Raw genomic sequence first — 16,706 nt, 5'->3', positions numbered from 1 at the left:
GCACATTGTGAGAGGTGAAAAGTACGAACTTTTAAGAAATATCATGCAGGGCAAAATTAAGGGCAAAAGAAGTGTGGGAAGAAGAAAAATATCATGGCTTCGTAATCTACGTGAATGGTTCGGGTGTAGTTCGATTGAACTTTTTAGGCGCGCTGCTAACAAAGTCGCAGTGGCCATGATGATTTCCAATCTCCGCTAGGAGTGGCACGAGAAGAAGAAGAAGATTAGAATCAGCATAATTTCCAGCTTTGCGTTGATCCAGTTGCATACGGTAGCAGATATCTCTTTTGATGCTGCTGCATTATAAAGAGAATTTGGTAATACATTATTTAATGATCCTTCGATATCTAGAAAGAGGGTTAATGAAATCTCTCCATTATTAATAAAGCGACTGATTTTCTGAACTACTTCCGCCTTTTGCTGTTTCTGTTGATTTTCCTTCTTGACATGCATGGTGGTTGCCATTAAGAGGATGACCCTTCCTTAATATCTATATCCAAAAATTTTTCCTAAAAGGATTTTTTAAAACAATTTCGAAAAATTTATTTATTTAGTTATTTTGGACCATCGATATAAAAAATCACTTTTGACATTTTTCTCTAAAATAAAAAGTTTTGAAATAATAAACGATTTTAAGTCCCAAAAAACTTAAATATGACCATCTTAGATGCTAAAAAACAGTAGTAAAAAGAATTTTCGATACGAAATTGACACCTTAATGAAATGATTACTTGAAAAAAGCTGTGGATATTTGTCTTAGTTAATACATTTTGACTTAAACATGTTTAAAATGGAGACTACACAAACATGTTAATTAACAATAAATAATAAGAAAAGATGAAACTAATAAGAAAACTAATAAATAAATAAACTAATAAGAAAATATGAAACTAATAGATTGACGACAAAATTCGACGGATACCAGTCGAAAGAACAAGCTGGTTTTAGAAAGGGATTCAGCACAAGTGACCATTTACTAAGTATGAAAATACTTTTAGAACGAGCAAATGAATACCACATTCCTCTATATATAGCGTTCATAGATTTCGAAAAGGCTTTCGACAGAGTCGAATATTGGGCAGTGAAAAGTTCTTTGATTATCAGCAGAATTGACCATAGATATAAGGAACTAATAGCCAATATATATAAGAAAGCCAAAACAACAATTAAAGTATATGAAGGAACAAAATCAATACAAATAAATAGAGTCGTGAGACAGGGTGACACAATATCACCGAAATTTTTCAATCAGACTCTGGAAGATATTTTTAAAAGATTACAATGAACCTTTGAACCATCTAAGGTACGCTGATGACATCGCATTGATAATCGATAAAAAAGAAAAATTATTTGAAATGACGAAAGAAGCTGGAAAGATAAGCCTTAATATGAATTACAGCAAGACCAAAATCATAACAAATACAGATGAAGACATCACGATGAGGATCGGACAAGATGAAATAGAACAAGTTCAGGATTATATATATATCTGGGTCAAATTATAAAACTTAACAAAGAAAACCAAACAGCAGAGATAAAAAGACGAGTTAGACTGGCATGGGCGGCATTTGGCAAACTAAGCTACATTCTTAAAAACAAAAGATATCCACAGCATCTTAAGACCAAAGTATACAATCAATGCGTACTCCCTGTTCTCACTTATGGTTCCCAAACGTGGACATTTACAAAAGCAAACATGGACAAAATCATAAAAACCCAAAGAGCAATGGAAAGACAAATGTTGCACATAAGATTAATGGATAAAAGAGAAACGAGTGGATAAGAGAGAAAACAAAAGTGAGGGATGTTAGAAAAGAAGTTGCAAAGTTGAAATGGAGATTTGCAGGACACAATATAAGACAAAAAGGAGACCGATGGAACAAAATTCTTATAAGCTGGAGACCGTGGGAATATGAACGAAGCAGAGGAAGGCCCCAAATGAGATGGGCAGATGATATCAAGAAGCACGTGGGCTCTAGGTGGATGACTATAGCGACAGACAGAGATGAATGGAAAAGGATTGGGGAGGCCCATGTCCAAAGATGGACCGAAGAAGGCTAATTAGATGGAATAAGAAAAGAATATTGAAATATGCACTATTTGTAACAAAAGATTATAGGTATTAAATTCTTTAACGTTATTCTATTCAGGCTCTTGGATTTTTATATAAACTTTCTTAACTTAAAAGTAATATCACTCGAATTGGCTTGAAATAAAAGGAAAATGTACTCACAATATTTTAAATAATCTGTTAATCGGATAAACTGGATGGTGGCCTCGGAGCCAGCTAAATCTTGAAAACTGTGGGCTTCCGTATAAGAATAAAGATCGCATCTAAATGGGAAAGAACTTAGGTTCCCAATCGCATAAAAGTCGCTTTAAAAATGGGAGAAACTTGGATTCTCAATAGCATAAACTTGAATCCCCAAGTAAAACACAATTGGATTCGCAAAGCGACAAAGTTGAATTCCCGAAGGGACAAACTTGTACACAACCGAAAATGAATAAAATGGAAAAGATAGGCCTTTTTCTAGAAAAATATTTAAATAGATAATGCTAGCGTTAGTTGACGTTTTCTAGTTGTTCGGACTAGACAGAACTTTACTTAATCTAACGGGATATTTATTTTCAGTAAATTCTTAAAACAGATTATGTGGCTTGTTTGAAGGGATTAGTTTAAATATTTGCAAATAAAACGTAAAGGGACAGAAGCAGTGTCTTTATCGACTTATGTAAAAGAGATTATAGCAAGTAGATAAACCTCTCTTGGTGGTATAACGGAAATTTTATTAGCACGACTAAAAATTATTTCTTGTAAACTTTTTTTTTAAATTAAACTTGTATACTGACTGTTTTATTAAAATTTTATAAAGTAAACGAAAATTAGACAAAATATTACAATCAGACTTTGAACACGTTACACTATCAATGCAGATTGACTGATTTGTTTAGACCCTTTCCTTTAAAAATGCAGATAGCCATTATGATTGAAGCGGCACGAATAAGGGCGAAACTTATGCTATATTTAAATTTATCTGGTGTTGGTATGCACTTTCCTTTGCACTGAATTTTCCATAGTTTCAGAGTTTTCTCTGGAAATACTTTGAACAATGTGGTGGGTTTGTACTTTGCAATACTTTCAGTTCATAAAATTTTTGGTACACTAAATTCCTTCTGCAATTTTAATATATTTAAATATCACTAATATTCTTCTGTACTTTGTAATTCTTCTGAATTAAATACAAATTAATTTCGGCAAGATAGTTTCGAAACAAATTTCGAAACTATCTTACCGATTTTTCTATCAGATGTCGCTATTGCGTCCATAACGAAGCCATGTTATTGTTGCTTCCTTATAAGACAGAGAAGATTATTTTTCACGTTAAGAACGGCTATGAATAACTATTCTGATGAGACTTATTAAGTCGAAATACGTATCAATAGATACATAGACGCTTTGAACGTGAAATCAAATCTTTTCTGTCTTTTTCATTTTATTCGGATCTACTCTGTATGAGTACGAGAAACAAATTCGTTAAGTATTTCTGCTTAGATGAATAGACATGTCGTGGAATGCAAATTTTAGATTCCCCATGTCTCTATTAACATCTTTATCATCGTCTGGCCATGCCTTGCAATTTTTAGAAGGCTCCAGATTAAAGCAGAAATCTGAATTTGTTTCGAAACTATCTTACCGATTTTTCTATCAGATGTCGCTATTGCGTCCATAACGAAGCCATGTTATTGTTGCTTCCTTATAAGACAGAGAAGATTATTTTTCACGTTAAGAACGGCTATGAATAACTATTCTGATGAGACTTATTAAGTCGAAATACGTAACAATAGATACATAGACGCTTTGAACGTGAAATCAAATCTTTTCTGTCTTTTTCATTTTATTCGGATCTACTCTCTATGAGTACGAGAAACAAATTCGTTAAGGATTTCTGCTTAGATGAATAGACATGTCGTGGAATGCAAATGTTAGATTCCCCATGTCTCTATCAACATCTTTATCATCGTCTGGCCATGCCTTGCAATTTTTAGAACGAAGCCATGTTATTGTTGCTTCCTTATAAGACAGAGAAGATTATTTTTCACGTTAAGAACGGCTATGAATAACTATTCTGATGAGACTTATTAAGTCGAAATACGTATCAATAGATACATAGACGCTTTGAACGTGAAATCAAATCTTTTCTGTCTTTTTCATTTTAACAAATTAATTTGTTTGTTTAATCTGACTGTTATTTACCGATAAATGCGTTTTTGCAATTATTTGAATAATACACCAAGTTATTTTAGTGTGATCTTATTTAGATTTAATGATCAAATTAATGGCGTTTACAGTAGTTAATAACGGTAATAAATAGTTTAATATGTAGTTAATTTCTATACAAACATATTGTGTATACGTTATACTACAATGTAAGTAACTGTAATCCTCATCTCTGAATGTTTCAGCGAAATGATTAAAGTTAATTCCAAATTTCGTATTTTTCACAGTCATCTTACGTCATATACAACGTACCCAATATATTTTACAAGTCACGTAAACACACATTTCTGGAGAATATGTCCACGATAAGTAAAATAAATACAGGATGAATACAGAAATCCAAATATCCTTGAATTTAAGGTGAGCATAATCTTAAAGGAGAACATCATTTTAAAGAAATTTGTGCAAGATTAAAGATAACATGCTGCAAACCGGAAATGTATAGACGACAAAGAAGCGGAAAACCAATAGCCCACATATTTGTTTGTAGATTTTTGGTTCACATAATTCTTAACAAATAACTTAATTACTAGACATGTTTTAAAACATGATAGTCCAGTGTATAATGGCAAAAATTAGGTATAGGGGAGAGTCGGCTAATAGTGCGCGTCAAGTAATTGTGCGCATCCATCTTTAAAAAACCTCCTACTTAATAAAATGGCAAAAACTGTATTGTCGCGCCATCTATTAGCAACTGTCAGAATTATCCCACACAAATGAACATCGGGAGAGGCTTTACCGGTTGGCAGTTATCGTTTACATATTTTCGCGTGGTATATTATTGTTTGTGTGTAAGAAAAAAACCGTTAAATTTTTTTATTTACATATAATTTAAAAAGTACATATACACGTTATTTATTTAGCACTTTTGACACTGGTATAGTTAGTTTTGTCTGATTATTTTTTGTTTTTATTCAATTTTGCGTTATGTAGGGAAGTGAAAGGTCGTTTAATGGTGCAACAAGATATATAAAGGTATTTTGCTACGTTTTGTGACTGTCAAAAATTCTGTCAATGAAATTGAAAACAATTTTTTCATCCGTATTAACATTCTGCAACAAAATATGTCTAAACGTTCATCTAACAGGTTTTATTAAGAAAAACCATCAATATCCAGATACCACAATATCACCGAATAAGGCGTTTTGGGGTTCTCAAACTATGAACACGGCTCTAGACGTAAAAACGGTGGTAAAATACGTCAAGCTGAAAGAAGGTTAATTATTCCAGAATCTTCTGTTCTAAAATGTAAGAAATGTGTTGATGATGATCGTAATAAAAGTTCTTGGATACTGTAAAATACCATTTATTATTTTTTATATGTTTCTAATTTATTTTAACCCCTTTAAAGTTTCCTCTGTTAATTCAAAAATTGAGAAAACAGTTTAGTGAATTTTTTATATTTTATTTATATTCATTTAACAATTTTTATTGACGTATTATATCAACTGAAATATTTTTACACTCTAAATTTTCGACCCTTAAAAATAATCCCGTATAATCTCATTAGCGAAAAAATGAAAAAATCTTTTATGGGCATGTTTATACAATTTGATAAATTATTTATATTAACCCACTATCTTTTTACCGAGTTAAATTTATATAATTTTTTTTATACATCTGTTCTTCCTTCTTTGCTTCATCTCGTCACCGAAGTACGATTTTGGCAATCTTGACCAAAACATCCACTATAAATTAAGTTGCAAAAAAGATGAATTTTTGAGCTTTTAAATACAGTTTACCCTTGAAAATTTTGTAGATGTATTGTCGGAATAAAACGTTATTCTTACCATCGCCCAACAGCTTCCAGTAAGCTTGGATTTTCAGTATTCCTAACTTTTCGTTGCTTCATATAGGAATCGCTACTAACGTACCTATACATGTTATGTTATTATAGACGCTATATAGTTGAGAGCATTTCATTACAGTTCAAGCTACCGTAAGTTCTTTTGATTAGAGGTGAATACTTCAAAACACGTTTAAAGCAATGGCAGAGCTAAATGAAACGAAATACAGTCGTCTACTTTCACTTCAATTAGGTATTTTAGTGACTGAACGAAAAGTATATGGAGTTAGCTTTATTTTTTTTTGTTTTTTTGTTCTTTTTTGACCTTGTGTTAATTCAATTAATCTAATTTTATACTTTTTCCATTTACAGCCTTCCGGTTGGAGGAAGTTAAGGAACATCGTTCAATGGACGCCGTTCTTCCAAACTTACAAAAAGCAAAGATATCCTTGGGTACAGTTAGCTGGACATCAAGGAAACTTCAAGGCTGGACCTGACCAAGGCACAATTCTTAAAAAGCTTTGTGCGAAGGAAGAAAAGTGTTTTAAGGTAACATAATGTTATTTATATTGAAATATATTATAGAAGTTATATCCTCCTCCTATGTTTTATATTTGGAAGGATGTAGTGGAGTCATGAAATTTAATTGACTATTTCTGTTCAATTATTTCTCTATTGTGAGTAGGCGAGAGCATTCTTAATAATTCGATCGGCGTATCATCATTTCCAGTAGATTTGCCCTCTTTTATGTTTTTGATTGCATACATGACTTCTTCCCGTAATATGGGTGGTTCGTATCCTGTGTGATTTTTAATGACAGTTCTTCATCTTTTATCATTAAATAGTTTTTTAATATAATTGATCCAGTGATGCAATCTCTCCTTGACATCAGTTATAATATATCTTTATCATGTTTAAGGATATTCGATACTTTTTCTAGAACCTGTCATTTCTTTGATTTGTTGTGTAAATTAAAGCTATTATACTTTTTGTCCAGATCTTTTCTTTCCTTCCATCTGTCGGAGAGCCACTTCTCTTTTGCCTCTCTAATTTTCTTTCTGATGTTTCTATGAATTTATTTGTATTTATTCAGGTCTTTTGCTTGTTTTCTTCGTTATTTTACAAATTCAAGAATTTCTACTGTCATCCAAGGTTTCTTTTTTTTCTTCGTGTGGTTTGAGGGTTTCTTTTCCAACTAATACACGGACATGTTGATTTTTTTTTTATTTTGGTTAATAGTTTTTATAAAGTTTTTGCATTATCTTTTTAAATTTCCTTAAGTTCTCGTTTATTTTAAATTTCGTTTCCGTATGTGTGTTGTTTTATTTGAACGGCCTGTATCTATGATTTTCTTGGAGCTAGGATGCTTTACATTCTTTATTTTCACTCTCATCTAAAAAACAACCGGATTGTGATCGGGGGATGTGTCCGCTCCTGGATAAGTTTTGGATGATATTATAGAATTTCTATATCTTCTATTGATGATAATATAATTTATTTGATTTCTGACTATCTTGTTGTTATTGTCAGCTGGTGACCACCATGTTTATAATCTACGTTTAGGAAGTTTTAATAACGTATTTGCAATTATAAGTTCCTTATTAATATACAGTGTGTAAAAGCCAAATGGAATAAATTCATTATTTAGGTTACTGTACATATTTATAAAAATTCCCGAAACACGTCAAATTTAAATTATAACTTGACATTCTTTAACGTGAAAATGCAACCCCTACCTTCAACCCCCTTAGAATGACAGGTACAACCCCCAATTTTTAAAATAGGAAGTATAGGCTTGTGATATATCGTTTGAAAGGTCTTTTCATTCTTCATTCAAAAATGTTGTCGCTTTCAAGTTTATTAAGATTAATTAAGATAAAATAAATTAAAATCATGTGGTTACCGAAATTCGCTAAAATATACTCAAAACTTATTTCCCGTTTAGGTCTTGATAATGAGAAAGTGAACAAAAACCATAGCAATGTGGTTTTTATATGGTAACCATTAAAAAACTTTAAAGAATTTCCGTGGCAACGTTATTTTAACACGCATTAGTAAATCGTTTTATTTAAGTTGTCAGTATTTTAATTTAAGTAAAAAGTTCGTTCAATTCCATTCTGAAAAATGGTTAGATTAACGGAAATGCATAAAATAACAGTTTTATAAATGATTGGTTACCTAGATAACACCCGAACACAACAGGAAGTAGCTCGCCTATTTTATGAGAAATTTCCTATATTACCGCCTATATCCCAAGGAACAATAAGTAAAATAGAGAAGTAGTTTCGCGAGTTTGGTCATGTAAGGCAGATAAAAAAAAGCAGCTGCCAATGCACTGAGTGATAAACTCAAATTAGATGTGTTGCTTGAGTTTCAGGAAAATCCACATACATCGAGTAGACAGGCATCCACTACATTCAATGCTAGCCATACATCGATAGTAAACATATTAAAAGAAAATCAATTGCATCCCTATCAGATGATACCTACTCAGGAGCTCATGGAAGACGATTTTGATAGGAGAACTTTTTTTTGTGAGCAAATGATGGACATGTTGGATAACAATATTATCCAATTAGAAGACGTTATGTTTTCTGATGAGTGTACTTTTTCACTTAACGGTCATGCTAATCGGCAAAATTGCCGCTACTGGGCCACGGAAAATCCTCACTGGATGAGAGAAGAACACACTCAATACCCTCAAAAGGTTAATGTTTGGGCAGGGATTGTAGGAAACAATATCATTGGTCCCTTTTTCATTGAGGGCAACTTGAATGGCAACAATTATTTGGCACTACTTCAAAATGATGTCATTCCAACGTTGGCAAATTTATATCCTGATCCAGGAAACCCTCAAGTTCCAGCGAATACGATATGGTTTCAGCAGGATGGAGCACCACCACATTACCAACTTAATGTCCGGCAGTACCTCGATACGATCTCCCAATTTCCCGATTTCCCAATCGGTGGATAGGGAGGCGAGGATCGATTGAATGGCCAACGCTATCACCTGATCTTACATTATTAGATTTCTTTTTATGGGGATATGTGAAGAGCCATGTGTACAAAACTAAACCTAATGATTTAAATGACTTAAAAGAACGAATAACGCTTGCGATTAGGTCGATCACGCCTGTTATGTTAAATAATGTTAGAAGACAGTTTTATTTGAGATTAGGATGTTGCCAAGACGTTCGCGGTGAACATTTTGAACATCTACTTCAATAACATTCATATTTCTTTTTCGTGTTCTACATTTTATTACGTTTTGCATTACATTTTAGTTTTTGATTGTATTGTAGCGAATTTCGGTTTTAATTTATTTTATCTTAATTAATCTTAATAAACTTGAAAGCGACAACATTTTTGAATGGAGAATGAAAAGACCTTTCAAACGATATATCACAAGCCTATACTTCCTATTTTCAAAAATGGGGGTTGTACCTGTCATTCTAAGGGGGTTGAAGGTAGGGGTTGCATTTTCACGTTAAAGAATGTCAAGTTATAATTTAAATTTGACGTGTAACGGGATTTTTTATAAATATGTACAGTAACCTAAATAATGAATTTATTCCATTTGGCTTTTACACACTGTAGAAATCGATCCGCCTATCACCACGTTCATTCCTCTCCCCGAGTCCATATCGACCCACATAATTCTTCACTTCCTCTTGGCCCACTTTAGCGGTGAAATCTCCCATTATAATATTTATACCATGTCTTTCAGTCAGCTTTAAGACATTGCCAATTTGTTCATAGAAGTTTTCTACGGTGTCTTTATCCTTGTCTGCAAAGGGTGCATATACTTGGATTATATTTATTTTACATTCAGTCACAAACAGCTAGCCAGCAGAAGTTACAAAAAGCTTTTTGAGAATTCTTATCAACTATAATGCCAAGTCACTTGCTGTGATTGGAGTTGTTGTTACCGGTATAATATATTGTTCCATTTTTGGAGTTACATTTTCCTGATTCAGGGCATTTTATATCGCTAAGCCCCATGTTAAACTTCATACTGCACATTTCTGATACAGTGTTATCTAGTTTGCCTGATTATGTTCCATGTTCCAATTTTTAAGTCTATAAAGTTATTCTTATTTATTTGACAAGGAGTTACCTTGATAATGACCTGAGAGGCCCTGTCTTTTAAATTTGATTGTGCTCATCTGTCGGATCTTGAATTTCGAGCTCCATGATCATTAAGTAAATTATAGACTAGTGGGTCCATGATGATTTTAACCAAGGATATCCATGCTGATTTTTAATGTGGTAGTCATCTTCATGTGTGGCTTTCCTCATCTTAATACCGTTGACTAATTTAGCTTTTCCGCCTTCGGAGTTAATTTCTCAGCTCCAGGGCAATGAATTGCCCTACCACGTGTCGGTTCTTCCACTCGTAGCTGTTAACCAACAAGTAGGGGATTACTTATACCGATAATTGTTTCATTTGTATCCAAAAATAGACCGATTAAGGATTATTTCCCTTACGCTGTATCTTGGTACTGATGATGCCGCTGCCCCACATCAGAGTAGAATATGGGAAGGGAAAATTTGGTAATTAAATGAGAGAATGGATCTAGGATATAATTCCTCTCAGGTACCAGGAGCGTGACCAGATCCTTAGAGATAGATCTATCTTCTACCAGGAACGTAAAAGAGTATCTATTCCATACCCTATATCTTCAATATTACCCTATATATTCATAATTCGAATGCTTTTAATTTCTTCTAATCTAGCTTTAGGTTTTTTTTGTACAATGTGTCGTTATGGTGCTTTTTATATTCAAACTTGTATTTATTTAGAATAATAGTTTGTGTGATCTATTATTGTGCCGAGTTATAGTTTTCTACGTGTGCTAGAGAATTTGATTGAGGAGAGAAACATATATGAGATGAAACAATTGATTTATCTGCTCATCATATTTTTGTATCTTGTTCAATTTATTCCATAAATATGCTTTTTGTTTTAATTTTATAATCAAAAATGATTTTATCTCTTTGGATCATTATTGTAGTAATTACTTTTTTACCAAGTTGATATGCATTACAGATTCTAATGAAGGATGTACTACGACCGTATGTTCCTGAGTATAAGGGTCTGGTAACCAGTGATGACGGAGAATGTTCCTATATTCAATTACAGGATCTCTTGGGAGACTTCGTATCACCATGCGTGATGGATTGCAAGATCGGAGTAAGAACTTATCTAGAAGAAGAACTAGCTAAAGCCAAGGAAAAGCCAAAGTTGAGAAAGGTAATAATATGATTATTATGCTATTTTTGATCTTTATTATATTATTTCATCTTATTATTTTATATTATGTCAAGGTCTGAATTGATTGAATATAAGACTAAAATTGAAAAGGGTTACAAGGACTAATAAGAAAACAGTTACTATTAATTGAGAAAAGATCTCAAATGATCTTGGGATCCGGATCCGGATCTTTGGGCTTGGGAGAAACCGAAATTAAACACCGAATTAATCAGGGACATAAAATTGTAGGACGTCTGAACTCCTTATGGTGGGATCGCAACATTTCCAAAAGGAACAAAAAAAGAATAGGGCTGGGAATAGCATGGTTGAATTAGTTCTTTGTTATGGCTTTGAAGTATGGACTATTAATGCAGACCTGGAGAGAAGATTTTTAGCAGTTGAAATTGATTATTTGGGAAAAGTGCTAGAACATCAACGCTGGAAAGAAAGACCAATGAATATATAAGAAATAACATGAATGCTACAGAAACGGTCATTGACAGAATAGAAAGAAGAGGTTTAAAATGGTTTGACACTTATTGAGAATGTCTGACGAACGTTGGCCCCAAAAACTTCACAGATGGAAGCCCCCTGAAAGAAGAAAAAGAGGTAAACCTTGACGCTCATGGAATGAAGGAATTAGAAGAGCGATGGAATCGAGAGGTTTGGAGGAGGAGCATGCCTTGGACCGGGAGGATTGGCGGAGGAGAACGGGAATACGGCGATAGCCATCTCCAAAATGTATTGTATTTACAAGTTGGGTCCTGTAATATATATATATATATATATATATATATATATATATATATATATATATATATATATATAAAACTAAGGTACTCTCGAAGAGTGGTGGGTTTTTCGGTGAAAGTGGAGAAATAAAAGACAAAGAAGGTGGCTACTTCATCTATTACTTCATCTATAAATAGATGAAGTAGCCACCTTCTTTGTCTTTTATTTCTCCACTTTGACCGAAAAACCCACCACTCTTCGAGTGTACCTTAGTTTATTTTGGATTGACGGTCGTACTCCTTTTCTCGATATATATATATATATATATATATATATATATATATATATATATATATATATATATATATATATATATATATATATATATATATATATATATATATATATATATATATATATGTATAATTAAATGATACCACAAAATAAGAAATAACCAGTGTATTAGGTTATGCTTAAATGCTTGAAAGCCTTTGAGATGTGGACATACAGACGAATACTAAGAATTAGCTAGGTCGATAAAGTTAAAAATGAAGAGGTCTTTAGACTGCTGAACGAAATAACACAACTGGTCAGTATAATAGAGACACAAGCTGAAATACTTCTGTCCCATTATGAGACACTCTGAAAAATATAAAGTTTTAAATCTGAGAATTCAGGGAAAGATCCAAGGTAAACAGAAGAAGGTCCTGGTAGAGAAGAACATCATGGCTGAAAAATCTAAGACAATACTCCGGAAAATCGACTAAATGCTTGAAAGCCTTTGAGATGTGGACATACAGATGAATACTAAGAATTAGCTAGGTCGATAAAGTTAAAAATGAAGAGGTCTTTAGACAGCTGAACAAAATAACACAACTGGTCAGTATAATAGAGACACAAGCTGAAATACTTCTGTCCCATTATGAGACACTGAAAAATATAAAGTTTTAAATCTGAGAATTCAGGGAAAGATCCAAGGTAAACAGAAGAAGGTCCTGGTAGAGAAGAACATCATGGCTGAAAAATCTAAGACAATACTCCGGAAAATCGACTACATCATTTTTATAGCTGCTGTCAAGAAAGTCACTATAGCGAATATGGTAGCCAACATGGTATCTAACAATAAGGCCATGAAAAGGCCATATACCAATAACTGAGTACTACCACTATCAATTGCTTTTCTCTATTTCTACCAAAATTAAACTACAGAAGTTTGATGACATTCATTTTTCAGGCCTGCATATTTGTATATGTATCCTTTTAATTGACCGACTAAATACGACAATACCGACATTTTATGACTTGGATCATTAGTAATACAGCCAGTCATATATGGTATATAAGATTAATTTGTACTTTGTGTTTTCACAGTAAAGGCAAATTCACGGTCTTTAAATTAAAAAGAACCCTTGTACATTGTATGATTAAATCTAGACTACGTTTCCCACAAATCTTTTTGCTTCGCCATCCTTCTTTAATAATCATACACGTTGTCAGTCTGTAACTTTGCATTATTTTAGGATATGTACGACAAAATGTGCCAGATTGACCAGACCGCGCCGACTGACGAAGAGCACAAGCTTAAAGGAGTTACAAAACCGAGGTATATGGTTTGGAGAGAAACGATTTCTTCGACGGCAACATTAGGCTTTCGAATTGAAGGTATTCGAAGCGCTGACGGTACGTCCACGAAGGACTTTAAGACTACCAAGACCAAAGACCAAGTTATGGCCGCATTCGAGAAGTTCACTGACGGATTTCCACATGCGATAGTGAGTATTCATATTAAAAACATGTTTAACGAAATATTTTCATAAGAAATTTTATAGTTTGAATTAATAACTTTCGTAGTTCAGAAGCTTAACAAATATTATAAAATTAATTATTTGGTAGATGTGTCAATACTCGGTCAATAATCAGTTATAAACCTCAGTCAGTCGTCACATGAATATTAAAATAAAACATTAAACCTTTTTAAAGTCATGTTTCCAAGATAAATAATTTAAAGAAAATATTGGGTTAACTTTAACGAAAGTACAAGCTGAATATAGCCGCAAATGTCAATCATGGAACAAACTAAATAATGGTTTGAGGATTGCCAAATCTATCCGCTAATCTATCAAAAGGCAATTGCCAACAAAAATTTTTAGTTTCATATAACATAACATAGTATAATAAAAATGTACTTTTCTAAAGCTTTCTCTCTTTATGTTTCAAGCATACAACATATATACTTCATCTAATTTACTTACAGTTGCACGTCATCCGCGTCATAGCCCGTGAGGTCACATGATACCAACACGAAATATTTAGGCAGTAGGTGTGTTCTTTTTTAGAATCACTTTGCCGAGTACACTGGCATTACAGCCACTGGACATATTTTATTATATACGCGTAGAAATAATATTTAAAGATTTCTATTAATGTTACCTTAAAGAAATACACAATAATAATATGTTTCATTTAATTTGTATAAATGCATTATAAAGCGTTTTTATGAAGAACATTTGTTCGGAACACACTCTTAAGGTCGTGGCATATTATCATGCACGTTGCGTTTCCAGCACATAGCGTTTAGTTTCCGAAAAATATAATTTAAATGGTTTTAAATATGAACAACTCACACTGTCCGGAACGTAGCGTTTCAGACACTTAACGTTTCCGTTCAGTATATTCGAAAACAATATTTTACTGATGCCGACGGCGACGTAACGAGTCGTAATGTAAATTAGATGTCTGTCGTTTTCTCCTCGTTGTTTATTTAGGTATTTGTTTTATTGGGTACAAAGTATTTTCGAGGCTATTTTGTCATTTATGCATGTGTTTTTATTGCTTTGTGACAATTAGTCCCGGAATTGATCAACATTTAGGACTTTTGTACGGAAGTGATACCTCTTCTGTTTAAAAATACTTTTTGGTTTGATAGGTATGGCTTCGTTAAATGTAGTATTTTGTTTTTTAACTGAAGGTGTAATTAAATTTAAAACATATTTAAACTGAATCCTAGTCATTCTAAAATATTCATAATATTTTTCATCGTTATCAATTAATTCTCTGTAAAAAGTCCAGTATTCACCTTTCTTCCTTTCTCTTAGCATTGGATGTACTTCAAACCTTCTTTTTTGCACATAATTTTTGTCGAGAAAGAGATAATCATATCTTCACCGAACCAAACTGAAACGTTTTTTGTATGAAAATGTGAACGCGCGGTCCGATTGATGGAGTGGAAACGCTACGTGCCGGAAACTATACGTGCACGATAATATGCCGCGACCTTAACGAACGAAGGTGATATTTTGGCCTAAATTGGTAACACTTATTTGACAGTTGCGGTGTTGACACAAAATCATTTCAAAGTAAATAAGTAATGAAGAAAGTTTTGTTTTTGTTTAAGTATTCCATTTTACATCTTTATACGACGCATAAAAGCGGCTCAAATTGTTTTTAACAAGATTATTTTTTAACTCTTGTTTTGTTTCTATTTATTTACATTAAATATTAATTTGTATTGTTGTATAATCCACTTTTGCAATAATTATGTGACCGATTTGATTTAAAATGAATTCAGAATTTTTTTATACTTTGGCAACTATGTCAACTTCGATCTCTGTCAATGATAATGACGTGCAACGGTAAGTAAATTAGATGGACTGTACATTATAAAAACATGATAATACTGCCAAACAGAAATATTTTTTCCATGATTAACATTTACGTCTATATTCAGCTTGTGTTCGTTAAAGTTAACCAAATATTCTTAAAATGTTTTAAACATACGAGATATTGGCCACCAATTGCGTTGTCTTAGAGTGAGTATATTAGTTTAAATTTACTAAAAAAGGAAAAACGATATGGAAGTCATTTCATTTAATAGTATTTATTAGTATTTTATTTGTGTAGTAGTTTCCCTAACAGTATTATAATTTTTTGTCTTTATTTTTTAGCCTAAATATATCCAGAGGCTGAAAGCTATTAAAGCCACTTTGGAGACTTCCCAATTTTTCAATTCACATGAGGTGAGTATAAGTTTGATAATCTTTTTGTTGGTTGTTATTAACATGTTGACAAACGAAACATACTTCGACAATTTTCTCTGAAAAGTGAACAAGTCATTTATCAAACATCCAGATCTTAGTTGTTTTTTATTGGCAGTGCCTACATCCTTTTGGCAATGTAATCAGCTAGTATTGTGTAGCAGTAATGAAAGAAACTGTGAAAAAGAACTTATTTACATTTATAAACATATTAATTTGTATCCATTTCGAGAGTGCGTTTAAATCTATCTGACGATGAGTCAGTTACTCAGTTACTTTGTATAATTTTAAGTCTCCTATAAGTTGTACACAATTGAAATGATGCAGGATAGAAAATCAATAGTGATGAACAGATTCGACACCGCTGATGTATCTTTTGAAGCATTGTAAACAGATCCCTTAACTACTACGACTTGTGTTCTCCACAATACAAGCTATATAGGAAGAAATCGATATAGATAGCATTTTTTTTTCTGATTGTCTTTTTCGAACTGCCGTCACGTTATGCTCACACGATATTCCAAGTCGGTAAACTAATCGTTCTGATTTGAAGAAACTATTAGTTCTTGCAAAACCAGACTTTCCTCTCTGAAATATTTGACTTATTTGATTAGGAGTACT

General features: G+C 32.7%; 1 protein-coding gene across 4 annotated transcripts in view; it reads left to right on the top strand.

Annotated features, from left to right (window-relative positions):
* Positions 1-16,706, top strand: part of IP3K2 (Inositol 1,4,5-triphosphate kinase 2) — a 229,704-nt gene that overhangs the window by 210,634 nt on the left and 2,364 nt on the right. For all 4 annotated transcript variants that reach the window (XM_072530443.1, XM_072530442.1, XM_072530441.1 and 1 more), the window contains 4 exons: positions 6,438-6,614; positions 11,116-11,319; positions 13,572-13,823; positions 15,996-16,067. In XM_072530443.1, the coding sequence (XP_072386544.1) occupies positions 6,438-6,614; positions 11,116-11,319; positions 13,572-13,823; positions 15,996-16,067 (705 nt within the window). The remainder of the gene's footprint in view (positions 1-6,437; positions 6,615-11,115; positions 11,320-13,571; positions 13,824-15,995; positions 16,068-16,706) is intronic.

The sequence above is a fragment of the Diabrotica undecimpunctata genome, chromosome 4, assembly GCF_040954645.1.
Source record: "Diabrotica undecimpunctata isolate CICGRU chromosome 4, icDiaUnde3, whole genome shotgun sequence".
NCBI lineage: Eukaryota > Metazoa > Arthropoda > Insecta > Coleoptera > Chrysomelidae > Diabrotica > Diabrotica undecimpunctata.
Note: the sequence above shows the minus strand (reverse complement) of the source record. Positions and strands in the feature narration are given on the sequence as shown.